At 40.9% G+C, this 27,866-nt stretch overlaps 1 protein-coding gene across 1 annotated transcript in view; it reads left to right on the top strand.

The window, feature by feature from the left end:
* The window catches only part of MBD1 (methyl-CpG binding domain protein 1), a 59,437-nt gene extending 31,877 nt beyond the window's left edge, over positions 1–27,560 (top strand). The window contains exons 20-24 of the mRNA XM_052660410.1: positions 3,496–3,799; positions 5,981–6,199; positions 20,776–20,992; positions 23,220–23,322; positions 27,317–27,560. Of these exons, the coding sequence (XP_052516370.1) occupies positions 3,496–3,799; positions 5,981–6,199; positions 20,776–20,992; positions 23,220–23,322; positions 27,317–27,545 (1,072 nt within the window). The 3' untranslated portion in view covers positions 27,546–27,560. The remainder of the gene's footprint in view (positions 1–3,495; positions 3,800–5,980; positions 6,200–20,775; positions 20,993–23,219; positions 23,323–27,316) is intronic.
* Positions 27,561–27,866: the final 306 nt, after the last annotated feature.

Raw genomic sequence — 27,866 nt, 5'->3', positions numbered from 1 at the left:
CTGACTTATTTTACTTAGCATAATGCCCTCCAGTCCATCCATTTTGCTGCAGACGGCAAAACTCCACTCCTTTTTATGGCTGCGTTGTCTGTTGTCTATCTGTGCCACGTCTTTGTCCATTCATCTGTTAATGGACACTTACGTTGCTTTCATGTTTTGACAATTATAAATGATGCTGCTATCATTGTGGTGCATGTGTTGAATTAGTGTTTTTAGCTTTGGGGTTTTTTTTGTTGTTGTTTATTTTTTTCTGATATTGTACACAGGTGTGTAATTGCTGGGTCATGTGCTAGTTTTATTTTTAGTTTTTTGAGAAGCGTTCATACTGTCTTCCACCGTGGCGGCATAACATCCTTGCCAACTTTGTCATTTGTGTTCTTTTTCATGATAGCCATTCGGACAAGCAAGTGCAACTGGAATCTCGTTGTTTTGTTCCTTTTTCTCTCGGTCACACTGTGTCGCTTATGGGATCTTAATTCCCTGACCGGGGATTGAAACCAGGCACTCGGCAGTGAAAACATGACGTCCTAACCACTGGACTGCCAAGGAGTTCTCCCACTGTGGTTTTGATTTGCATTTCCCTGATGATACGCTAATCATCTTTTCATGTGCCTGTTGACTATTTGCATGTCCTCTCTGGAAAAATGTCTTCAGTTCCTCTGTCCATTTTAAATCGGTTTTTTCTTAATTGAGTTGTATGGGTTGTTTTTATATGTTGGATATTAACCCCTTATCAGTCATGCCATTTGCAAATGTTTTCTCTATTCAGTAGCTTTCCCTTCATTTTGTCAGTGGATACCTTTGCTAGCCAATATTGCTCTGTGCCTTCATTTCCTCATCTGCAAACTGAGGATAAAATAATAGTGATAATGAGCTTACAATAGTGTTTGTTGCAATATTGGTTGTTATGAAGATTGTAAGAGTTCAGACATGTAAACTGCTTAGAACAGTGCCTGGCAAATAATAGGCACTTAATAACTATAGTTTATAATATTATTACTCCTGGCTTTGTGACTTGGAAAGAAATTTTGGCTTCCTGATATTTGATTTCTTTAACTCTGAAATGGGGATAATACTTGCTGTTATAAGGTCCTTATGAGGATGAAATAAGATTTTATATGTAAAAGTACCATGTAAAGCACTGACAAAAAGTTTTCCTCGTATCAGTAATTATTATCATTAAAATAGGTAAGTATTCTATTTGATGCTTTTTAGCTCAGCTCATTTTAATTTTTGTAGCTAGCTAATTTATATGATATAGTTACATATTAATAACCTCATATAATTTATAAATAATATTATGGGTGCTTAGAATTTTTTTACTGAAAGACATGAATAATCAAAAAAGTTTGAAGACCTACTGATCTAAAAAAATGAATATGATATGAGCTCTTTCATATGGTATCACTTCTGGCCTTCTTGGCAGCAGGTATCTTCAACTAACTGCCTTAAGAATGTTTTTGTACTCTGGTTTTATATTAAGGAAGGAATTACCTTAAAAAAATCATTAGCAATAAACAGAAAGAGTGACAGAAACCATGTTTGTTGCAACACTGTAATAAAAGCCAGAAGTAACATTTATGCTTATCAAACAAGGGAATGTTTAAGTAAACTGTGATGTATTTATAGACTCTAGTTTCTACTATGCAGCTTATTAAACTATAATAAAGTTTTGAAGTTAGAAAATATTTTAAAGAATATTTCATGAGAAAACACTCCCAATAAAATGATAGGTGGAAAATTTAAAATACAGGAGATATAGATATGCAGAAAGACCCCAATTCTAGTAAAAAGATACATACATAAGAAAGAAATATATATTAACATACTAATAGTGTTTATCTCTTAATAGTAGGACTAGCATTATTTATAGTATCTTCATAATTTTATTTTATAGTTTTTCTGCAATGAGCATGTATTAGTTTTATACTTAGGAATAAAGAGTTTATTTTATTTTAAATAATTTTAAATATAAGCCATATTTCTTAGGTTTTAGATTTCCATTAATTGAATAGCTTTGTTAGAATATGAATCATGGGATTGAGAAGGACTTTAGTAAGTTATCATGGCCAAATCTGAGAATTTCACTGATGAATTCTAGACAGATGAATTTTGTTTTCAGTGTTAAAGTGTGTGCTTTGTTTTCCTTTTTTGTAACCTAGTAATTTCAGCTTCTGTTGCCTATTGCACCTTCCACAGAATGTGGATGGCTGGTATGTTGCTAATCAGTATAATTATGTATCAGTTAAACCAACAATTATTTATTGGCCATTGGGTAAGTAGTATGGGTCGTGTTTCTGAAATATATCCTGAATCCCAGCTCTCACAGAGATTCTTTTAGAGAAATGAGACTAATCCTCATCAAATGGTAAACAATACTCAACTGCATCTGATAAATGTCATTTTGTGTGACATTGGCCACCCTTGGGTAATAAGAGTTTAGACTTCATCCTTTCTTTCAGTCTTAGCAATTCAAATTTCTTTAAAATTCTTCGTTGAGCTCATTTTCCAGACTTTAGCTTCTTCATGTAGAATTTGATTTAGAAGACAGGAAGAATTGATTTTTTTTTTTTTAAAGCCTTCCCATCAAATGTTCTCTCAAACTTGTCTAAATGTCAGAACCACATGAGGCACTCTTAAAAAAATGCAGATGGGACTTATCCCCTGATATTCTAGTTTAACAAGTCTGATCTGGAGGAAAGGAAGAGTGAAGTTTAGAAAATATAGCTGAATAATTCTAAAGTACAGTCAGTGTTGAATTTTACAGCTCTTATATTAAAAATGGGCTCAATGAAGAACATCTGAAGAAAGCTGAAGAAAGGATAAGTCTAAATACTTACTGAAATCACATTTCCTCTTGAATAGTGACATAAACCTGGTTGCCAAAAGGCAAGAATAGGACTGTTTTCTCAACTCTAACAGTAAGCCCTTTAGTGGACATGTGTCCTGTCCTGCCTGGAATCCAGAGGCAGTAGGGAAGCGTCACCGTGGTCATGCAGACTCAATCCTTGGATCTCTTCTTGGGTGTGCACGCAGGGTCTCTTTCTACCAAAGCCTTAATCTAACTGTAATGTTGCAGGGACTTGTTCCTTTCCTGTTTCCTCCATAGTAATCACAGTAATTACCATTTACTGAGTTCCTATTATCTACCAGGTATTTACATCCATTTATCTCTGAACCTTAGCAGAACCTTAAAAGACAGTTCTTTTACAGATATAAAAATAAGCTCAGATAGATAGAGTTTGTGACCCAAGGTCACACAGGAAACGGCAGAACGAGGATTCAGAGGCTGCTCCGCTTGACTCCAGGGCCTGGATTTTGTCTGTGGCATCCTGGCATCTTCCTCCTTGCTGCTCCCCGATGTGTATCCGCGCTCAGATGGCCTATATCCAGTTTTTTAACTTGCTCACTTCAGTGTCTGACAGTGCAGATTTGTGCCTAAAGAGAGCAATGTCTTATGAAAGGCCCGGTTTCTTTTTTAAATTGCCCTTTCAGGGAACGCTGCCAGGAGCTACGCGCTGAGCTGTTTTGTATCCATCAGAAGGCGGTGTGCGAGGATCGGAAAGCACAGATAGCGTTTAACGAGGAGCTGAAAAGGCAGAAGGTGGTGGAAGAGCAGATGTTCTCAAAGCTCTGGGAGGAAGACCGCCTGGCCAAAGAAAGGCGAGAGGCTAAGGAGGAGAGGAGGCAGAAGGAGCTCGTGGAGAACACGCGCCTGGGGCTAAACGCCCAGGTCACTAGCATCCAGGCGCAAAGGCAGGCCGCGCAGTGGCTGAGGGAGGAAGAGGCACGCCTTGTGGTGGGTTTTTTCAAATTCTGCTTGTGGTAGAATGGTGAACTCAGTGGGTACAATACCCGGTTTGCAGGCCTGCTTAAGAAGAAAAGGAGAATTTTATTCAAGCCAAACCAAGGATTATAATATGGGAGACAGACTCTCAGAAGCTCTGAGAATTGCTCTGCCTGTTAGTGGTTGAAGCCAGATTCATATACCTTTTCAAGTCAAAGGGTCATACATCAAAATGACACACTGGTATTTTACATAAAGTTCATCAAATATAAATAGTCTAGATAAGCACATACAAAGCAAGCAGTAAGTCACCATGGCCCCTTACAGAATTCGGAAAGAATACTAATCTAAGAAGTTCCATTACTAGTGTCAGAAGAAAGGAAATAAAAATTTATCTTTATTGTGAAGAAGGCATTCTCATCTTTGAGGAGGTCTGGTTAATGTGTAATGAAGATGCATATTGCACTGTAAAGAGGGAGGGAGGAGGCCCTAACTGGCAGAGAGAATTTTATGTTTAAATTCTCTTGTTTAGCCTCAAAATATAAATTTTCTAGAAGAAAATCACTATCCTCAACCCTAACCCCTAGCAGCCACTGATAGGTTCTTTAACACTATTATTTTGTAATTTATATGTTATATAAATTTCACCCTTTAAATGTTATAATAATAACATGTGTTATAACAATGCTGTTATATTAAATAGTAATAATATGAACATTTTCAAATGCACAGAAGTGGAGAGTCCCATGAGCCCTTGTGTACCAATCTCCCAGTTTCAACAGCTGTTATATTTTGATATATTGATTTCCTATATTCTACCCCCTTCCATTTTTGACTTACAATTTGCCCCACACATGTCATTTCCCCTTTAAATACATTCTTGTTATTGAGTATGCATCTCAACAACAATATAATTAAGGACTTTTCTTATACACTTTCAAACCTAAAAAAATTAGTAATAATTCATTATTATCGAAAATCAGTATCAGATTTCCACTATTGTCTAAGTTATTTGATGTTTAAATTGGAATCCAAACATTGCTGTCCTGTCATAAGTCTTTTTGAAAGAGTGACTGTTTATCATTAAAATCTGGGCATGTTTGAGATTGAAAGGGGGTGTAGTTAATTCAGTGCCTCAGCATAACAGTGTAAAATCAGAACTAACCTGGGGAAACCAAGACATAGTAAACTACTTGTAGGTTTCTTAGTCTTGAACAATTCTCTCCTATTTCCATCTCTGCCTGTTTTATAGTTTGAATTGGATGATTGCTGCTTCCTGTAGTCAATCTTACTTTTTAAAAAATGTGGCCTGCTATACCACTGGCTTTTATGTTTGATGTCCACTGTTTTGCCTTAAATACTGCAGAGCATTTTCACTTATATTACCTCACTTGACTCTCACAATTCAGTGTGGATTTACTGCTCATGGCATTAATGGAGAGCCAAAAATCGTGATATTCAAGGCTGTTGTGAGTCTCAGATCAAGTCAGCTGGGACTTGTATCTCTCCTCACTATAACTGTGTCATCTCCTGTCCCAGCTGGGAAAGGACTTATCCTTCCAGGAGAGTTCAAATGCCTTTGGTGGGAGGATTAATGCCTCACTTTATGCCATACCCAGATTTTCTACCAAACTCCCAACACCCAGCAGTGTTGGTGTCCCAGTTAAAACTGCTTGATTAGTCACGCAGGTAAGCCAGCCAGGAGGGTCAGATAGATAAGAAAATGAGAGGAATGGGAAGTACTTTTAAAGAAAAAAATGCTTAATTTACTTTTGTATATTTGACTGATGTGCACATTTCCATTCTTAGACTCTAATTGCTGGTTAATAATGTATCCAAATCTAGATATGCAGATATGCATGGAAGACTAAAGTCGGGAAGGTCAACACGCCAAAATGTTGAGAATGGTAGTAGGTGAATGGTTACTAAGAATAAAAGTGATTTATCGTTATACTTTTCTGCATTTTGAACTCCACACTATTTATTACTTTATAATCACACACAGCAATTTCACAAAGCCTTATTGTTGATTCAGCAATGAAAAGTCAAGTTTTATGTCTCATAGTCCCTTTACACCCAGGAGTGTATGCTTTCCAAGAAACTCTTTATTCTCACCTCTTAAATGAAATGCATTAACTTTTTTGTTTTGTCCAACTGTACTGATGCGTTATCTTCATTATTGTTCTGCCTTAGGAAAATGAAAATGCACAGGTGAAACTTGAGAATGAACAGGATAAGCTAAAGAAACAGAAGACAAAACAGGAAATAAGGGTTGCTTTGCAAAAAGCCCTCCAAGAGAAGATGGAGCGTATGCAGCAGGAATACAGAGAAGAGCAGGATTTGAACATGAAGCTCATGCAAAATGCCCTTCAAAATTTACAGGATGAGACCGATAAAAAGAAGCAAAAAAAAGTAAGATGCTTACTCAATGCCTTTTATGTGCTGGAGAGGTTCCTTGGGTCAGTCTTATGGGAGCCAGCCACGGGTAGAATAAACCGTAACACTGCTTTTGTAAGTGTGGTCCATGAACCACAGCATCAGTGTCATCTAGAAGGATGTCAGAAATTCATCGGCTCCAGAATCAGAATCCCCATATTCAGGTCTATGGCAGGGATAAGAAGCCTGTGTTTTAACAAGCTCTCTCAGGTGATTCTGATGCTCAGTCTATTTTGAGAACTCCTACTCTATAGCATGGTGTTAGTACTGTGATAGCAGGATGGTGTCACAGGGAGTAGAGTGACTAAGTATGTCCAGAAACTGGGGAAGACTTCACTGAAGAACGGGCGTTCAAGCTAGACTTTGAAGGATGTATAGTTTTGACAGCAAAGAGAGTAGAGAAAATCATTCCAATATTTATTTAGCTGTTCCTCTGAAATTTATATTGAACTCTTTAGGGTGTTGTATTTTTCCTAAAGATATTACGATTTGTTTTGTTTTGTTTTAGTTGACTTTACTTTTCAGGGAAGTTTTAGGTTCACAGCAAAAGTGAGCAAAAGGTACAGAAATTTCCCATATGCTCCTGCCCCAACACATGCATAGCCTTCCCCATTCACAACATTCTCCACCAGAGTGGTACATTTGTTACAGTCAATGAGCCTACACATCATGATCACCTAAAGTTCATAGTTTATAGTAGGTCTGCTCTTTGGTGTTGTATATCTATAGGTTTGGGCAAATGTGTGATGATGTGTATCTACCACGAGAGTATCATACAGAGTAATTTCAGCAGCCTAAAAATCCTCCGTGTTCCCCATGTTCTTCCCTCTTTCTACCCCAAACCCTCAGAAACCTGATATTTTTGCTGTCTCGAGTTTTGCCTTTTCCAGATGGTCATACCTTTGGAATTACATAGTTTATAGGTTTTTCATATTTTCTTTCACTAACTAATATACTTCTAAGTTCCCTCCATATCTTTTCATAGCTTCATAGCTCTTCTATCACTGAATATATTCCATTGTAGGAATGTACTACAGTATATTTATCCATTTACCTTCTGAAGGACATCCTTGATTGTTTTGGTGATTATGAATAAAGTTGGGCTTCCCAGGTAGCGCTAGTGATAAAGAATCCCCCTACCAATGCAAGAGACTTAAGAGATGCAGGTTCGATCCCTGGGTCAGGAAGATCCTCTGGATGGCAACCCATTCCAGTATTCTTTCCTGGAGAATTCCATGGACAGAGGAGCCTGGCAGGCTGTAGTTCATGGAGTTGCAAAGAACTGGACACGACTGAGTGACTTAGCACAGCACAGCACATGAAAAGTTGCTATTTACATTCTTATGCAGATTTTTGTGTGCACATAAGTTTTCAACTCATTTGGGTAAATAACATGAGCATATTTGCTGAAGCATGTAGTAAGAGATGTGTAGTTTTATAATTACCAAACTGTCTTCCTAATGGTCTATACTGTTTTGCATCCCCACCAGTAATGAATGAGAGCTCCTGTTGCTCAGCGTGCTGATCAGTATTTGGTGTTGTCAGTTTTCTAGACTTGGGCTGCTCCAGTAGGTGTGTATTGGTGTCTCATTGCTGTTTAATTTTAATTTCCCTGATGTCATGTGATATGGACCATTAAGGGTTCCAAACCCAGTTCCAGTGTGTGGAGTTGACTTCAGGCAATACTCAGACAAGAGCTGGGTATCCTATCAGTTCAGTCACTCAGTTGTGTCCGACCCTTTGCAACCCCATGGACTGCAGCACATCAGGCTTCCCTGTCCTTCACCAGCTCCCAGAGTTTACTAAAACTCATGTCCATTGAGTAGGTATTGCCATCTAACCATCTCATCCTCTGTCGTCCCCTTCTCCTCCCTCCTTCAATCTTTCCCAGCATCAGGGTCTTTTCTAATGAGTCAGTTCTTCACATCAGGAGGCCAAAGGCATCAGCATCTGCCCTTCCAATGAATATTCAGGGTTGATTTCCTTTAGGATTGACTGGTTTGATCTCCTTGCTCTCCAAGGGACTCTCAAGAATCGTCTCCACAGTTCAAAAGCATCAGTTCTTCGGTGCTCAGCCTTCTTTATGGTCCAACTCTCACATCCATAGGGTGTCCTATAACTCAGCTCAGTTCTGGTGCTGTCAACCTGGAGGTAGCATCCAATTCCACAGTACAGGGAGCAGTTCTATAAAACTGCCCCCCACCTCAGATGCCGGTTTTGAGCCTAGATAGCTACCTGTGCTTCTGACCACCTGGCTACAAACTGAAAGTTCAGGTGATCACCCTCCAACTCAGGATGCCAACTACAAATCCAAGTTCCTCCCTGACAGACTGGCTGTAAATCAGAAGTTCCCACAGACCCCTCTTTGTGTTCGATTAATTGGCTAGAACACCTGACAGAACTCAGGAAATCAGTTTTCTCACTAGATTACCAGTTTATTACAAAAGATATTAAAGGATACAAATAAACAGCCAGATGAAGAGATATATAAGATGAGGAGGTCCTGAACAAAGGAGCTTCCGTCCTCACGGAGTTTGGGGCATGGCCTGGTGAAATCATCCTTGTTCCCCAACCTGAAGCTTTCTGAACCCTCTCCTTTGGGTTTTCATGTAGGCTTCATTACATAGACGTGATTGATTAAGTCATTGCCATTGGGTGGGTGATTGACTCTCCAAACCTTCTCGGCCCAGAGATCAGGGAAGTGGGACTGAAAGTTTCAGTGCAATAACCACGCAGTTGATTCTCCTGGCAAACTTAGGTGTGATCCAGAAGTCACCTCAGTAACATAACAAAAGACAACTTTATTGGTTTCATTACATAGGAAATTCTAAGGATTTTAGGAGCTCTGCCAGAAACGAGGATAAAGATCAAATATATAATTTTTTAAGATGAATGGGTGTTGGATTCTGTCAAATGTTTTTCCTGTATTTATTGATATGATCATATGGTTTTTCTTCTTTAGCTTGTTGATGTGATGGATTACATTAATTGATTTTTGAATATTGGACCAGCCTTGCTATCTAGGATAAATCTTACTTGGTCATGTTATATAATTCTTTTTATACATTGTTGGATTCAATTTACTAATATTTTGTTGAGAATTTTTGCATCTATGTTCATGAGAAGGACAAGTGTATAGTTTTCTTTTTTCATAATGTCTTTTTTCACTTTTGGTATTAGGGTAATTCTGGCTTCATTGGATGAGTTAGGAAATATTCCTTCTGCTTCCATTGTGAAAGAGGTTGTAGAGATTTGGTATAATTCCTTCCTTAAATGTTAGGTAGAATTCACCAGTGAACTCATCAGGGACCAGTGTTTTCTGTTTCAGAAAGTTATTAATTATTAATTCAGCTTTTTAATAATAGATATAGGCCTATTCAGATTGTCCTTTTCTTCTTGTGTGAATTTTGGCAGATTGTATCTTTCAAAGAATTGGTTCATTTTCTTTTGGATATCAAATTGTAGGCATAGAGTTGTTCATAGTATTTCTTATCCTTTTTAATGACCCTGGGGTTTGTAAATACAGTGATGTCCATGCTTTCATTTCTGATCTTAATTTTTGTCCTCTCCTTGGCCTCTGTGGGCATTAAGAGGGGTGCTTGCCTGATCCAAAGCCAAAGCCTCCTCAGGCCAAGCAGGCCCCTGTAGGGCCAAGCGCTGCCCCCATCAAAGCCTCCTCTGGCTGCCCTGGCCCCAGTGGGCCTAAGCGCCACCCCTGCCATAGCCTCCTCCAGCCCCATAGGTCCTAGGGACCCTTGAATGGGTCCAGGTACGTGACTACTGCAGTCCTGGGACATGACCTCAGCAGATCTGCACCAGTGGCCTAGTGAAAATGACCTGAGAGTCATCAGGGCCATTTGTCAGCATAGCCACGGTTAAGGTGGAAGAGAGAACAGTGCCAACAACAGTGTACTTTCTGAGCCTGCAAGTGTGTGAAAAGCGACACAACAGAGCACACTCCCAGGTGTACAGCCCGAGAGCAGGAATCCTCAGAGGCCCCTCTCCCAGCGGAGTGCTCCAAGCCCACCGACCTTGCACTGCAGATAAGAAACACAGCTAAGAAACAGATCTCAGGGCCTCTGTCTCAACAACTACGAGCAGATCATGTGCCTGACAGGGCAGTGACAACCACAGGGCGAAGGGGAGACCCTGCTCAGTAACCATCTCACCCACCAAGTGGCAGACACCAGAAGTAAGAGGAACTACAATCCTGCAGCTTGCAGAAAGGAGGCCACAAGCAGTCAGTTAGACAAAATTAGACGACAGAGAAATCTGCTGCAGATGAAGGAGTAAGATAAAAATCTGTAAGAACAATTAAATGAAGAGGAGATAGGCAATCTACTTGAAAAAGAATTCAGAATAGTGATAGTAAAGATGATCCAAGATTTTGGAAAAAGAATGGAGGCACAGATTAAGAAGATGCAAGAGGTGTTTAACAAAGACCTAGAAGAACTATAGAACAAACAGAGATGAACAATAGAATAACTGAAATGAAAAACACTCTGGAAGGAATCAATAGCAGAATAACCGACGCAGAAGAACAGGTAAGTGAGCTGGAAGACAGAATGGTGGAAAGCACTGCCCTGGAGCAGAATAAAGAAAAAAGAATGAAAAGAAATGAGGACAGTCTCAGAGACCCCTGGAACAACATTAAATGCACCAACATTGACATTACAGGGATCTCAGAAGAAGTGAAAGAGATGAAAGAGGAAGGGCCTGAGAAAATATTTGAAGAGATTACAGTCGAAAACTTCCTTAACATGGGAAATGAAATAGTAACCCAAGTCCGGGAAGGTCAGAGAGTCCCATACAGAATAAACCCCCAAGGAGGAATATGCCAAGACACGTATTAATCAAACTAACAAAAGTCAAACACAAAGAAAAAAATATTAAAAACAACAAGAGGAAAGCAACAAATAACATGCAAGGGAATTCCCATAAGGTTGTCAGCTGTTTTTTCAGCAGAGACTCTACAGGCCAGAAGGGAGTGGCATGATATATTTAAAGTAATAAAAGGGATAAACCTACAACGAAGAATACTCTACCCAGCAAGGCTCTTATTCAGATCTGACAGAGAAATAAAAAACTTTACAGACTACACAAGAGCTAAGAGAATTCAGCACCACCAAACCAGTTTTACCTCAAATTCTGAAGGGATTCTCAATGCAGGAAACAGAAGAGAAGAGAACAAAAGATGAAGGGAATAAAGACCTACAAAAACAAAGCCAGAACAATTAAGAAAATGGCAGTAGAAACACATATATTGATAATCACCTTAAATGTAAATAGATTAAATGGTCCAACCAAAAGACACAGACTGGCTGAATGTATATAAAAACAAGACTCATTGCTGCCTACAAGAGACCCTCTTCAGACCTAGAGACACAAACAGACTAAAATATTTTTATGTCCATGCAAAGGGGTCTTCTTTGGACCAGCAATTGGGATACTCGCCAAAGGTAGGAGATAGTTGCTTTGGAGCAAGAGGTCATTTATCTCTTCATCTAATGTCAGGTAGGGGCCCAACCCACACCTGCTGATAGAGGCAGCTAGATCCCAGGGTCCTTTTTGGATTTCACATCCTAATGTGGTTGGCGACCACTAGGTTGAGGGCCACTTTTCCACACTCTGAGATCCACACAGTTCAGCTAGGGGGTCCTGGAGCTATAATTTCAATCTCTCGCAAAACTTGTGATGAGTTTTTAATTAACTAGTCTTTTATAACCTGAATAGTGAGGCATAGCCAGTGGCCCTAGTTATCTTCTGGGTCAATAAAATCTGTAAAATGATTCTAAGCAATTTGGTGGGAGTTTGTCCTCTCAGGCTTTCAATCATATTGCATGCACAACCCACCCTTGACTGGACCACCAGCATGTGGAAGACAGAGAGACACTGAATAATCAAAATGGTAAAGGGAGTTCTCATCTGAGTGGATGTGAATGCCATCCTCTCTAACGTCAAAGGAGTGGGGGTTTGCTTTCAGTACTAACAGGGAAGTCTTTGGAGATGACTGGTAAGTACGTATCGGAGAAGGCAATGGCACCCCGCTCCAGTACTCTTGCTTGGTAAATCCCATGGATGGAGGAGCCTGGTGGGCTACAGTCCGTGGGGTCGCGAAGAGTCGGACACGACTGAGCGACTTCACTTTCACGCAGTGGAGAAGGAAATGGCAACCCACTCCAGTGTTCTTGCCTGGAGAATCCCAGGGACGGGGGAACATGGTAGGCTGCCATCTATGGGTTCACACAGAGTCGGACACGACTGAAGCGACTTAGCAGCAGCAGCAGCAGCACAGCCTGGGGCCAAATTTCTGTCTGTTTGGGGCACAATATATAACTGTATAAAAGCTTGAGGAATATGTCTTTGATTAGGCCATTGTGGCCACTGATGCGAAGAGCTGACTCATTTGAAAAGACCCTGATGTTGGGAAAGATTGAAGGCAGGAGGAGAAGGGGACAACAGAGGATGAGATGGTTAGATGGCATCACCGACTCAATGGACATGAGTTTGGGTAAACTCCAGGAATTGGTGATGGACAGGAAGGCCTAGCGTGCTGCAGTTCATGGGGTCAAAGAGAGTCGGGCACGACTGAGTGACTGAACTGAACTGAACTGAGGCCATTGTGCCTTTTTGTGAGTCTAACCTCTTGAGGCTGAACCCAAGTAGAATTCCACAAGATTCCATATGCTAGAACCCATGACAGAACAACCTGGGAGGTGAGATGGGTACTTGGATCTGAATCTACATTGGTGTGTCAAAGGGGATGAGCACATACTTGATTAAGAAGGAGATTACATAATGCAAAGTAGCCAGCAGGCCTTCGGTGAAGGTATGGATGATGGTGGTGCATACCTATTAGATCTTGTGAAGGGCAACAGCAGCCTGATAAAATCGAGATGCCATCTGGATTAGTCTGTCATCCAGGGCATAAGTCTCCACCAAGGATATTTCCAGACATTTTGGGGGGACAAAGGAAGCAATTATCTACCGCCACTTTGGTTAGAGCTGGGGTAAAGGGCATGCTACACCTGTATGCCAGTCAGTAAGTGCTGTCATTCCCCTGTGGCCTTATATAATATGGGTCCACTCTGTTAGCGGGTATGGCACTGAGGAACAGTTATGTCCAGGGTTGTTCTTGATACTTTGTGTCCAGGGATGTAATTTGGATGAGTCTGTCATGTTACTATAAGCTTCTGGTGTTTGCTGTTGTGCGTATGTGTGTGTATTGACCTGAGTGATCATAACTGACATGCATGAGTTGGCTATTTCTTTCCAAGTGGAGGTGCCCCGTATATACTTTCCCAGAATCGTGAAATTATCCTTTTGCCATTGCCCAGACTAGACTGCGAATCCTTTGGCTACCTCCTGGATGTGAGTAAAAATGTGTGCCCTTATGAGTCTCATTTTTATGGCCTGTTATAGATCCAGGTACACTGCCCCTAACTCTGCCAACTGAGCTGAGCCACGAGAGCTGTCCTATACTAGGGATGCACCATGGCCTGTGTTTACAATGGTGGTGCTTCCAATGGTAAAGAACATCAACTCCCTTTCTGTGGCAGGAAATTGGTTGTAAGGGGTTCCCCAAGCTGCTAGAGGGACTGGCATGAGTGTGCCACTAGCTGCACCTTGCTGTCAGTGAGCAAAGGGCTGGGCGTGGGGGAAAATTACATTTTCCTGTAGTTTGGAAAGACCCTTGACATCAGATTTAGTCCTTTTCTGAAGGTGCCATTTCTATTTTAACAGTAAGGCCTCAGTGGCTTTATTGAACCTCTGCTGGGTTGAATCCCCAAAACGTGGAAAAGCATGGCCTTGTACTTTGAGGGGATTCTCTGTAGGAAGAATTATCTGTATTGGGGGTCAATTGGAGCCTCTTCAAGACTGGAGATGAAATCTAGGTCATCTGGGTTGCTCTATTCAAAGAAGTGATAGATTCATTGGACAAAACCTGTCTTACAGAGAGGGAGTCAGGCCTCATCTAGTATTTCCCACTGGCTTTGAGTCTTTGTAGTAATAACCGCAGTAGAGGGTAAGCTCAGCAGACTGAGCGACTTCAATTTCACTTTTCACTTTCATGCATTGGAGAAGGAAATGGCAACCCACTCCAGTGTTCTTGCCTGGAGTATCCCAGGGGCGGTAGAGCCTGGTGGGCTGCCGTCTATGGGGTCGCAGAGTCGGACACGACTGAAGCGACTTAGCAGCAACAGCAGCAAGCATTAAGAATCCCAGTAAACAGGGGAAGGTATTCTCTTTCTGTAACTTTAGGATGGTACCTTTGGGTTTGGACTCTTCCTAGTCACTGGACTGGAGAAGGAAATGGCAACCCACTCCAGCATTCTTGCCTGGAGAATTCCATGGACAGAGGAGCCTGGCGGGCTACAGTCCATGGGGTTGCAAGAGTCAGACACAACTGAGTGACTTTCACTACTACTACTACTGCTACTAGTCACTGGAAACCTTGATTATGGTATTTCACTTTTCCTGCATGGAAGACTAGAGGTTGCCCAGGCTTGATCCCTCAGATGAGTGAAGCTCTGATAAAACCCCAGCGGGTTAATCTTTGGTTAAATACTTTCCCCTGAGGGCAAACCTCATTAAGAATAGAATGCTGTAGTGTATTTCAGAATAGTACATTTTCCCCTCCGCTTGCCATACACATGAAGGGATTTTTCTCAGATATTTACTGTGAGAAACTGGTAGAACTCCAGAAGGTAATATTCACAAAAGTTGTGGGGTCCCCCTGGGCCACTGGGTCCCCTTAGAGTTTTTAACTCAGAATTGTCCACACTTGACCTTCCAACCAGCCTCATTTTGTTTTCAATTTGCATTTCAATAATAGCTAATGATGTTGACCAACTTTTAATATGCTTGCTTGTATCCTCTTCAGTGAAATATCTTCTGACATCTTTTGCCCAGTTTTCTAATTGAATTGTTTATTTCTCTCTTTCTTTTCCTTCCTCCCTTCCTCTGTTCCTTTCTTTCTTACTATTTTTGTTGTTCAGCTTTTTGTTCTCAATTGGATCATCTTATTTTACTTAACAGCTTCATTAAGGTATCATTCATAAAACATACAATTCATCCATCTAAAATATACATTTCAATGGATTTTAGTGCCACCATCACCACAGTTGATTTTAGAACGTTTTTTGTTATCCCACTTTCCCTCTTCCTCTTCACCCCTAGACCAGAGCAACTACTAATAGCCTTCCTGTTTCTATTGATTTCTTATTCTGGACTTTCATATGAATGAAATTATATATTATGGGATCTTTTGACTGGGTTCTTTCACTTCAGTTCAGTTCAGTTGCTCAGTCATGTCTGACTCTTTGCAGCCCTGTGGACTACAGCACACCAGGTTTCTTGCCTTCAATCTTTCCCAGCATCAGGGTCTTTTCTAACGAGTCAGTTCTTTGCATCAAGTGGCCAAAGTATTGGAGTTTCAGCTTCAGCTTCAGTCCTTCCAGTGAATATTCAGGACTTATTTCCTTTAGGATTGACTGGTTTGATCTCTTTGCTGTCCAAGAGACTCTCAAGAGTCTTCTCCAACACCACAGTTGAAAAGCATCAATTCTTCAGTGTTCAGCTTTCTTTATAGTCCAACTCTCACATCCATAATGTTTTTAAGGTTTATCCATGTTGTAGACTATATGAGTTGGAGAAGGCAATGGCACCCTACTCCAGTACCTGGAAAATCCCATAGATGGAGGAGCCTGGTAGGCTGCAGTCCACGGCGTTGCTAAGAGTCGGACTCCGCTGAGCAACTTCACTTTGACTTTTCACTTTCATGCATTGGAGAAGGAAATGGCAACCCACTCCAGTATTCTTGCCTAGAGAATCCCAGGGATGGGGGAGCCTGGTGGACTGCCGTCTATGGGGTCGCACAGAGTCAGACACGACTGAAGCGACTTAGCAGCAGTAGCAGCAGCAGACTATATGACTGAATAATATCTCATTGTATGGATATATCATATTTTGTTTATATGTTTGTCCTTCATTGACATTTGATTTGTGTCTACATTGTTGCTATTTTGAATAATGTTAATATGAGCATTCATATGTGAATTTCTTTGTACATACATTTTTGTTTCTCTTGTGCGTATACCAAGGAGTAGAATTACTGACTCTATGTTTAAGCCTGTGAATAATCTATAAATTGTTTTCCAAAGTGGCTTCACTGTTTTACATTCTCATACCCTCCTCCCACCAACCCCCTCCGCCCCGCCCGCCCCGGCGGCGGCCCCGGCACCCGGGGCGGGGGACCCCGGCCCAGGCCACAGCCGAGGACGGCCGACGCGCGCCCTCGGCGTCCGTCCGTCCACCCGCCCCAGAGTGGGGCGGGGGATGCCGGGCGGCGAGGACACGGCGACCGGCCCGCGGGGGGCAAGACCGGGGACCCGACCCGTGCTCGGGCGAGCGCACCGGAGCGGGGGCGCGGCGGGGATCACGGTTGCCCGCCTCGTCCAGCACGCGACGGCGGCGGCGAAACGGGCAACGGATCGGGGCCGCGGCGCGCCCGGGAATCGAGACACACCCCGGGGAGCAGCAGACGGAGAGCGGACTGAGGCGGACGGACAGACGGAGAGGGGCACCGACGGGGTGCGGCCACGCGAGGCCAGCGCCATGGAACCGGCGGCGGAGGTGGGGAGGGCGCGCGCCACCGCGAGGGGAGCGGCTCAAAGCGACCCGGGGGAGGGGACGCGAGTCGGCCGCCAGGACCCACCGCGGGATCTCACCGCCAGAGGCCCTCCCCGCACAGGGGAGGTCCCGCGGCACCACTGGGGACGACAGACTGGCACCCCCCACCCTCACGGGGCATACTGGAGTGGGTTGCCATTTCCTTCGCCGGGGGAACTTCCCTACCTGGGGATCGAACCCAGGTCTCCCAGACATTGCATGCAGACGCTTTACCCTCTGAGCCACTAGGGAACCCCAGCAAATTCGGAAAACTCAGCAGTGGCCACAGGACTGGAAAAGGTCAGTTTTCATTCCAATCCCAAAGAAAGGCAATGCCAAAGAATCCTCAAACTACCGCACAATTGCACTCGTCTCACACGCTAGTAAAGTAATGCTCAAAATTCTTCAAACCAGGCTTCAGCAATACGTGAACCGTGAACTTCCTGATATTCAAGCTGGTTTTAGAAAAGGCAGAGGAACCAGAGATCAAATTGCCAACATCCACTGGGTCATGGAAAAAGCAAGAGAGTTCCAGAAAAACATCTATTTCTGCTTTATTGACTATGCCAAAGCCTTTGACTGTGTGGATCACAATAAACTGTGGAAAATCCTGAAAGAGATGGGAATACCAGACCACCTAATCTGCCTCTTGAGAAATCTGTATGGAGGCCAGGAAGCAACAGTTCGAACTGGGACATGGAGCAACAGACTGGTTCCAAATAGGAAAAGGAGTACATCAAGGCTGTATATTGTCACCCTGCTTATTTAACTTCTATGCAGAGTACATCATGAGAAACGCTGAACTGGAAGAAACACAAGCTGGAATCAAGATTGCTGGGAGAAATATCAATAACCTCAGATATGCAGATAACACCACGCTTATGGCAGAAAGTGAGGAGAAACTCAAAAGCCTCTTGATGAAAGTGAAAGAGGAGAATAAAAAAGTTGGCTTAAAGCTCAACATTCAGAAAACGAAGATCATGGCATCCGGTCCCATCACTTCATGGGAAATAGATGGGGAAACAGTGGAAACAGTGTCAGACTTCATTTTTTGGGGCTCCAAAATCACTGCAGATGGTGACTGCAGCCATGAAATTAAAAGACGCTTACTCCTTGGAAGGAAAGTTATGACCAACCTAGATAGCATATTCAAAAGCAGAGACATTACTTTGCCGACTAAGGTCTGTCTAGTCAAGGCTATGGTTTTTCCTGTGGTCATGTATGGATGTGAGAGTTGGACTGTGAAGAAGGCTGAGTGCCGAAGAATTGATGCTTTGAACTGTGGTGTTGGAGAAGACTCTTGAGAGTCCCTTGGACTGCAAGGAGATCCAACCAGTCCATTCTGCAGGAGATCAGCCCTGGGATTTCTTTGGAAGGAATGATGCTAAAGCTGAAACTCCAGTACTTTGGCCACCTCATGCAAAGAGTTGACTCATTGGAGAAGACTCTGATGCTGGGAGGGATTGGGAGCAGGAGGAGAAGGGGATGACAGAGGATGAGATGGCTGGATGGCATCATGGACTCGATGGACGTGAGTCTGAGTGAACTCCGGGAGTTGGTGATGGACAGGGAGGCCTGGCATGCTGCGATTCATGGGGTCGCAAAGAGTCGGACACGACTGAGCAACTGAACTGAACTGAACTGAACTGAACACTTACAAGAGTTCTGATTTTTCCACATACTTGTTAACATTTGTTGTGTGTCTTTTTTACTTTCACCATCCTAGTTTGTCTGAAGTGGTATGTCACTGTGGTTTTCATTTGCATTTCTCTAATGACTAATGATGTTGAGCCTCTTTTTCTGTGCGTGTTGGCCATCTGTATATCTTCCTTGGACTAATCTATCTAAAGGTTGCTGAAGTCTTAAGAAGTCTTCAAGTTATTTGCCTAGTTTTCGATTGGGTTGTCTTTTTATTATTGAGTTGTAGGAGTTCTTTAAGTGTCCTAGATACAAATCCTTTATCACATAGTGTTAGTGTTAATCACTCAGTTGTGCCCAACTCTTTGCGACCCCGTGGACTGCAGCCCACCAGGCTCCTCTGTCCATGGGATTTTCCAGGCAAGGATAATGGAGTGACTTATCACATAAGTCATCTGTAAATATTTTTCTCATTCTGTGGGTGTCCCTTGAAGTACAAAAGTTTTAAATTTTGATGAAGTAAAATTTATCTGTATTTCCTGTTGTTGCTTATGCTTTTGGTGTCCTATCTAATGAAACACTTTTCTTACACCCAAGGTCTTGAAGATGTCCTATGTTTTCTTCTTAAAGTCTTATAGTTTTAGCTCTTACATTTAGGCCTTTGATCCATTTTGAGTTAACTTTTGTATGTGGTATGAGGTAGAGGCCCAACTTCATTCTTTGGCATGTAGATATCCAATTTTCCCAGCACCATTTGTTGAAGAGAGAATTTTTCCTCTATTGAATTGTCTTGGAACTCTTGTCAAAAATCAATTGACAATAAACGTGAGAATTTATTTTGGACTCTCAGTTCTATTTCATTAATCTATATGTCTCAATGACTATAGCTTTGTAGTAAGTTTGAAATCAGGAAATGTGAATTTTCCAACTTTGTTCTTCTTTTTCAAGTTGTTTTGGCTGTTCTGGCTCGCTTGTATTTCCATATGAATTTAGGATCGGTTTGTTGATTTCTGCAAAGAAATAAATTGGCATTTCTATAGGAAATATTTTGAATTTATAGACCAGTTTGGGAACAGTTGCCATTTTAACAATATTGTCTTCTGACCCATGAACATAGGATGTCTTTCCATTTATTTAGGTCTTCTTTAATTTTTTTCAGCAATACTTCTTAGTTTTCAGAGTATAAGGTTTGTACTTTTTGTTAAATTATTCCCAAAAGTATGAAGCTATGTATACAAGCCATTCTGAGGGTGCAGCTACACTCTCAGACCTTGCTAGGTTCTGAGAGTTCTACCTCAGATCTATGATATTCTCAAAAGAGATCATATCAGAGTTTGGATGGAATAACACAAGTATACTACCATGAAAGACAGAAGCCACCTGAAAATGACTGTATTATAAAGCCAGTCTGGGGCCTGAGCTGCACATTCAACTCACCTAGGGAACTTAAAAGCTATCCATTGGAAAGAAATCCCTAGGTGTGAGACTTAGCCCTTAGTACTTTTTAAAGCTCCCTAAGTGATTCCAAAGTGTAGCTAAGACTGAGATTTGCTGATGTATCATTTTCTAGTCAGAGACAGTGCTATAATAATAGTGACATATTTTGTTTGTCATGCTAACACTTTATTTACCTAAATTTAAACAAATGAAAATAAAGTTGTATAACTGAAAATTATTTGAGAACTTCTTTGAGGAACGCTTTGAGAAAGTGTTTGCATTATTACTATTTGAACTATTCAAAATGTGTTATAAAATATTTCAAACAGATGCAAAAGTAGTACAATGAATCCCCATGGTTCCATTACCTAGCTTCAACAACCAGTAGCCAATGGCCATTCCTGTTTTATCTATTCCTCCCACCCATTCCCCACAGTCATCTTGAATATTTTTAGAAAGGGAAAGTGAAGTTGCTCAGTCGTGTCCTACTCTTTGCGACCCCATGGACGGTAGCCTATCAGGCTCTTCCTTCCATGGGATTTTCCAGGCAAGAATACTGGAGTGGATTGCCATTTCCTTCTCCAGGAGATCTTCCCGAGATGATGTATTATTTTTAGGGTTTACTTTTAAGTAAATACATTAATTGAATACTTAAAAAGTAAACCCTAAAAATAATACATCATCTGTCAATGTTTTGGTATGTAATTCTAAGGAATTATGGTTCTAAAAGATTTTAAAACTTATGCTCCCTAGTATTATCAAACCTAAAAGTTTTAATAACATGAGGTAATTTTTATTTTATGTAGGAGGATATGAGAAGAGAACAGAAGATATATTATCAGTACTTGGCACAGCGACATGAGGAAGAAAAAGCTCAGGAGAAAGAATTGGATAGAATGTTAGAGAAAGAGAAGGAAAAGAAGTTTGCTGAGAAGGACAAAGAGCTGAGACTTGAAAAGGAGGCAAGAAAACAACTTCTGAATGAAGTCATGTGTACAAGAAAACTTCAAGTTCAAGAAAAGTGTAAGGAAATGAATTACAGTTATATTATACTTGGGCCTAATTCAATTTAAGTAGCAACCTCAGTATTTATTAAATAGATACTATGTATGAAATAGTGACTTCCCTGGTAAAGTGCCTGCCTACAATGTGGGAGACCCAGGTTTTATCCCTGGATCGGGAAGATCTCTTGGAGAAGGAAATGGCAACCCACTCCAGTATTCTTGCCTGGAAAATCCCATGGGTGGAGGAGCCTGTTAGGCTATAGTCCATGGGGTCACAAAGAGTTGGACACGACTGAGCTACTTCACATCATCACATCACATGTATGAAATACCATGAGGCATGTAGAAGGGATTAAGGCAAGATCCCTGCTTTGTGGACCTTACCTAATTAAATACTTAAATATCTTTCGGCAAGTGTCTCCATACACCTGCAACCTGCATACCTTTGGCTTGGGTAGTTTTCTCTCCCTATGATGCTTTTGATCTTGAGAAAATCCTGGACATGCTTCAAGCCCAGCTCAAATGTCACATTTCTTGAGAGGCCCCCTCTGTTCCCCTATTCATGATAAACCTTCTTTCTCTTATTCATAAAATAATTTTCTTTCTGGGATTCTCATCATTTCTTGCTCACATCTCTGTCTTAGGACACCATTGAATTCCCTCAGACAGTGCTTGCTCACAAAAGGAAATAATCACTGAGAAGATTTCCACCATTCTTTGTCCAGATGGACACATTTACTAGTAGGATACCACTGGACTTGACACTAGTTGTCTTTGTAAGAGAAAGCTCATCTTGGTTCCATTGATTAATTCTCCACTCCAGGAATTATAACATCAGTTGAAAATTGTTAAGCTAGTGTTAGATTGAGTTTTAAGAAATGAGAAGAAAGCTTCTACACTGAAAAGATTTCTGTATTCCACCATGATAAATGTTTTGGCATACATTGAGAAAACATGAAAATATTAAGTATTTGAAACCACTTATAGACAATGGCAACCCACTCCAGTACTCTTGCCTGGAAAATCCCATGGATGGGGGAGCCTGGTGGGCTGCCGTCTATGGGGTCGCACAGAGTCAGACACGACTGAGGAGACGTAGCAGCAGCAGCAGCAGCATAAACAAGGAAGTAAAAATCAACCATAATTCACCACCCAGGAATAGCTATTGTTTACAGCTTCCTGCATTTCCTTCCAGTATTTTTACTATGTATATAATTTCCTCTCACAAATTAGTATCTTGTTGTATATATTGTTTTACAGCCTGCATTTCCCACTTATCATAACATTTTTCCAGGTCAATTTTCTTCAGTTTTAAAATCTGTAATGCTGGCTAGAAAGCCATTATAAAAATGGACCATAATTTATTTTACCTAAACACAACCAATGCACCTTCAAGTTGTTTTGAAATTTTTCTTGCTGTTGTAGCATTGTGGGTTACTATCTCTGTACATAGGTTTTTTGGCCCATATATAATTAAGATAAATTCCTGTAAATGGATTTGGAGGCCAAAGATAAATGCATTTCAGATGTATATTGCCTGGTTTATTTATTTATTTATTCCTTTGTGAACTCTGTTTTCTTTGTCAGTCTTTTTCTACTGGATTGGTTAGGTTTTTCTTATTTAGTTTATAAAAGCCTTATATACTGCTTTTCCAGTAGTTTTTTTTTTTTGTAACATAGAAACTCTCCTATTAACATGAATGGTAACAGAACTGTTTGTCCTCAAGAAGAGAAAGGTAAGAAGTATTCTCACAGTGGTAATCCGCTATGCAAAAGGCTGTTCATAGACTTCAGTAGCAAATGATTAAGAGAAAAGCTCTGTAGATTATAGCGCATAGGAGCCTAAGGCCTCTTCCCTCCTTAATGGAGATGGCTGTGTGTGCTCAGCCACTCAGTCGTGTCTGACTCTTTGCACCCCATGGACTGTGTCCTGCTAGGCTCCTCCGTCCATGGAATTTTCCAGGCAAGAATACTGGAGTGGGTTGCCCTTTCCTACTCCTGGGGATCTTCCCAGAGATTGAACCCATGTCTCTTGTGTCTCCTTCATTGGCAGACAGGTTCTTTACCACTATGCCACCTGGCAAACCCCAATGGGGATGACTATTTCTACCTTATTGAACTAAGATCCAATCCAGTGATTCTAAGCTCTGCCTTTCTAAAGACAATATGGCATTGATGCCCAGATGATGCTGGCAAGTCTTTTATGAAAAAAGTCATTTAGCAAAAATTACTTTTGTCTTTCTTAGTGCAACGGAAAGCAAAAGAACAGGAAGAACGTACTATGGAACAGGAACGTATAAATGAAGGTCTTAGAGAGCTTAACTGTGAAGAGAGGGAGAATTTTACAAGGTATGGTTTTGTTTTCTTCATAATTATTAACTACCTAAAAAGGGAGATTTTCAGCATAAAGGACAATGTGCCATAATTCATGTATTATTAATATTATTTTACATCAGTATTTTGGGGTCGGCCAAAAAGTTCCTTTAGTTTTAAAGTAAAAATAAAAGACACATTTTTAATTTTCACTAAGAACTTTATTAAACTACATATCCACTGTTTTGTTCCACTACCTTCTGCCATTTTTTTGGCAACTTCATAATTCCATCTTCCCAAAACTTTTTATCTTTTTGAGCAAAGAACTGTTCCAGGTGACTTTTACGGTCTTCCAGGGAATTGAAATCTTTTACACTAAGAGAATTTTGTAGAGACTGAAATAAATAGAAATCTGAAGGTACAGTGTCTGGTGAATATGGTGGATGAATCAGAACTTCCCAGCCAAGGTGTAGCCATTGTTGCCTGGTCATCAAAGAAACATGCAGTCTTGTATTATCCTGATGGAAGATTATGTGTTTTCAACAGAAAACACATAATTCCAGGTACTTTTTGTCGAGTGCTGCTTTCAGTTAGTCTAACTGGGAGTAGTACTTGTGGGAATTAATTTGGTTTTCCAAGAGGAACTCACAGGACTCCCTTCCAATCCCACCACATACACAACATCATCTTTCTTTGGATGAAGACCAGCCTTTGGTGTTGGTGGTGGTTCATTTTGCTTGCCCCATGATCTGTTCCATTTCATAATATTGTATGGAACACTTTTCATCACCTGTCACAATTTGTTTTAAAAACAGAATGCTTTTGTACATTAAAGTAAAGAATCACATACAGCAATACAGTCAAAGAGGGTTTTTTTTTTTTTTTTTTTGCTTAACTTATGTTAAGCAAAACATCAAAGTGATTAATATAGCCAAGCTGGTGCAAATGATTTTCAGCACTTGATTTGGATATTTGGAGCATGTTGGCTATCTCGTGGTGTAATGTTGATTGGTGTAACACTGGTATAACATTGATTGTTCTCAATGTCTCGGTTTGTTGCTGTCAACTTCAACTTGTCTGCCTGACTGTAGAGCATCATCTAGAGAGAAATCTCCAGCACAAAACTTAACAAACCACTTTTGATGCATTCTATCAATCGCAGCACCTTCTTCATACACTGCACAAATCTTTTTTTGCATTTCAGTTGTGTTTTTACCTTTCTTGAAGTAAACATAATATGCCAAAAATATTGCTTTTTTTCTTCCATCTTCAATATTAAAATGGCTATACAAAAATTCACTGAACTTGATAACTTGTTTTTAATGCACACTGATATGACAACCATCACAATGCAATCTAACAAAATTGTTTTGAATGAAGTTAGAGAAAACTAAGTGCTACTAGAGCCATCTGAAGGGAAAAAAACAAATGAATCTTTTGGCCAACGCAACCTGTAGACCATCTGTCCCAAAAGCTCAATTCAGTTTATAAAATTTCATATAAAAAATAAACACCTAGTTCAAAAGAAAAAAAAAATAAGCACCAACCATTTTAGTAAAATTCAACTCTATTGCCATTATGTAGATTCTGATTACAGACATTAAGTGTTAAACTGGACAAACATCTTAAAATATATTAGACACAATTTTTGTAAAATAGGCACCAACCCTAAATTGTAATAAGATTTTTTTTTCCTCATGAAATAAATCCTGAAATATAATGTGACCTAATTCAGTTCAGTCGCTCAGTCGTGTCTGACTCTTTGCGACCCCATGAATCGCAGCACGCCAGGCCTCTCTGTCCATCACCAACTCCCGGAGTTCACTCAAACTCACGTCCATCAAGTCGGTGATGCCATCCAGCCATCTCATCCTCTGTCCTCCCCTTCTCCTCCTGCCCCCAATCCCTCCCAGCATCAGTCTTTTCCAATGAGTCAACTCTTTGCATGAGGTGGCCAAAGTACTGGAGTTTCAGCTTTAGCATCACTCCTTCCCAAGAACACCCAGGACTGATCTCCTTTAGAATGGACTGGTTGATCTCCTTGCAGTCCAAGGGACTCTCAAGAGTGTTCTCCAACACCACAGTTTAAAAGCATCAATTCTTCGGGCACTAGCATCTGGCCTCCTGCTCCTTGTTCTGCTCTGAAGGTCATTCCTTCTCACGTTTGAAAAGCCTTTTGTTGGAGATGTGAGGTGAACTTAATAGCAGCTCTCTTCCCTACCCAACTTCTGAATCAACTAAGAAAAAAAAAGGAGTGAGCAGAAAGTATTATGATTACTACAATTACCTATTGGTGTGTAACAAAACACCCCAAAATTTGTGGTTTAAAGCGAGTTTTGATGATGTCTCATGCTTCTGTTATTGATAAGGCTCAGCTGGGTGGTTCTTGCTTGGGATCTCATGTGGTTCAAGCCAGTTCTGGTTGGGGCTACATTCATCTGAAGGCTCAGCTAGAATGGACACTTAAGATACCTATCCTTACAGCTGGTAGTGTGTGCTGACTGTGCTTGGAGATCTCATTTGGTATTAGCCAGAACGCCTACACGTGCCCTCTCCATGCATCTTCGGCTTCTCATGGACTGGTGTCTTGTTCTGAGAGGAAGAGTACCAATAGCAAGCATTCCAAGAGACAGAATGAGGAAGCTGCCAGGCCATTAAGGACTACGCTTAGGGCTGGTTTAACACCACTTCCGTCGCACAGGGCCCATCTGCCTTCAATGGAATGGAGAAACGCTCTGTTTCCTGGTAGAGGGGTAGAGGTTCACGCTGCAAAGAGTGTACGGTAGGCAGGATAGCACTGTGGCCATCTCTGAAAATAGAATCTGCCGCAGAGGCATAGGCATGCTGTAATCTTTATTTCTGATAAAATTTGGTAATAATATGGTTTACAGATTATAAAATGATAAAACTGCTGTGGAAAGCAATATGAAATTTCCTCAAAAAAATTAAAACTAGAACCACCATATGATCTAGCAGTCTCACTTCTGGGTATCTATCCAAAATAAATGAAAGCAGGACCTTAAAGAGTTGTTTGCATATTCATGTTCATAGCACCACTATTCATAATAGCCAAGAGGTGGAAATAGCCCAGATGTCCATTAACAGATGAATGGATAAATTAAGTGTAGTAGGTACATGCAGTGAAATATGATTCAGACTTTAAAAAGGGAGGGAATCCTCTCAGATGCTACAGCATGAGTGAGCCTTGAGGGCATGCAAAGTGAAATCAGCTGGTCACAAAAAGACAAATGCTGTATGATTTTACTTACCTCAGGTACCCAGAGTAGTCAAATTCTTAAAGATAACAAGTAGAATGGTGGTTACCGAAGGCCGGGGGAAGGGTCAAGGAAAGAGTTGTGTTTTTTTGGAAAGAGTTGTTTAATAGGTATAAAGTTTCAGATCTGCAAGATGAAAAAGTCCTGGAGATCTGTTTCACAATACTGTGAATATACTTAACACAACTGAGCTGTTCACTTAGAAATGGTTAAGATGGTAAATTACGTGTCTTTTACCACAAGGGAAAAAAATCACTATAAAATTTTAAATGTAGCTAACATATAGAGGAAATCATCTAGTTAATACTAAACAGAATGAGGTGGACTTACCAATCCAGTCGCCAGCAGTACCAAACCACTAGAAGCCCCGCTGCAAGGAGAACATGCCACCTTTTGATAGAAAGCAGAAAAGAAACAGGCAGAGCAGCCTGTTCCATTTTACCGATAGGTGTCACTTCTTCTTGGAGGGGAGTGCAGGGGTGGGGGGGATGCAGAGAGGCCAAGGGCTCTCAGTAAATCTTTTGAATGGGAAAGAGACATTCCCTCACTAAAATCAATCATTTGTTCTAAGACTGTCATAGTTATTATTGTGAGATAAACACAGTATTGAATTTTTCATCTTTCTTCCCCACTCACCCTGATTTTAATGGTAACTTTACTTGACTTCGAAAATCACATTTTAATTGTAATGCCCTATATAAATCCAAACACTTACTTTGATAATTTTATATACTTTGATATTTCTAACATGTTAGACGCTGCAGTTTAGCTCAGGAGTACAGGAAGCAACTTCAGATGCAGATATGCTCCCAGCAGCAGGCCCGGGAAGCAGAAAAGGAAGAGGAGCGCCGAGAGTTTGAAGCGGGGATAGCAGCAGAGAAGAACTTCCAGGCCAAGATCCAGGAGATCCTGTCCACCCACCCAGTGGTGCCCCGAAACATCCATCCCATGCGAAGGGCATGTCCTACTAAGCTTCCGCCATAGTTGCATAAGCACCAACCTATTTTTCCTTAGTCTTTTGCTATTTTAAAATATAGTATGTCTCTTTTAACTCATGGATAAATTGTTCTTTTATTCTCTGAGTTTCCATAATTATATGCCAGGAAATTTTCTTCTTTCAAATTAAACTGCTCCTTTCGTAGACTGACAAATCTGAATGACCCACTTCCTGTGATGATGAATGATCCACACAGTTAATAGTCCTGACTTACCTCCATGCCTCCCTTTCTTGTTCATGTATTAGTAGCTTCACTTTCTTTCATCCATCTGCCCATATGCCCATTTCCTCTTGCTTCCATTCTCTTC

Source organism: Budorcas taxicolor, chromosome 22, assembly GCF_023091745.1.
Source record: "Budorcas taxicolor isolate Tak-1 chromosome 22, Takin1.1, whole genome shotgun sequence".
NCBI classification, from domain to species: domain Eukaryota; kingdom Metazoa; phylum Chordata; class Mammalia; order Artiodactyla; family Bovidae; genus Budorcas; species Budorcas taxicolor.
The sequence above is the reverse complement of the archived record's forward strand: the minus strand, read 5'-3'. Positions and strand labels throughout refer to the sequence as shown.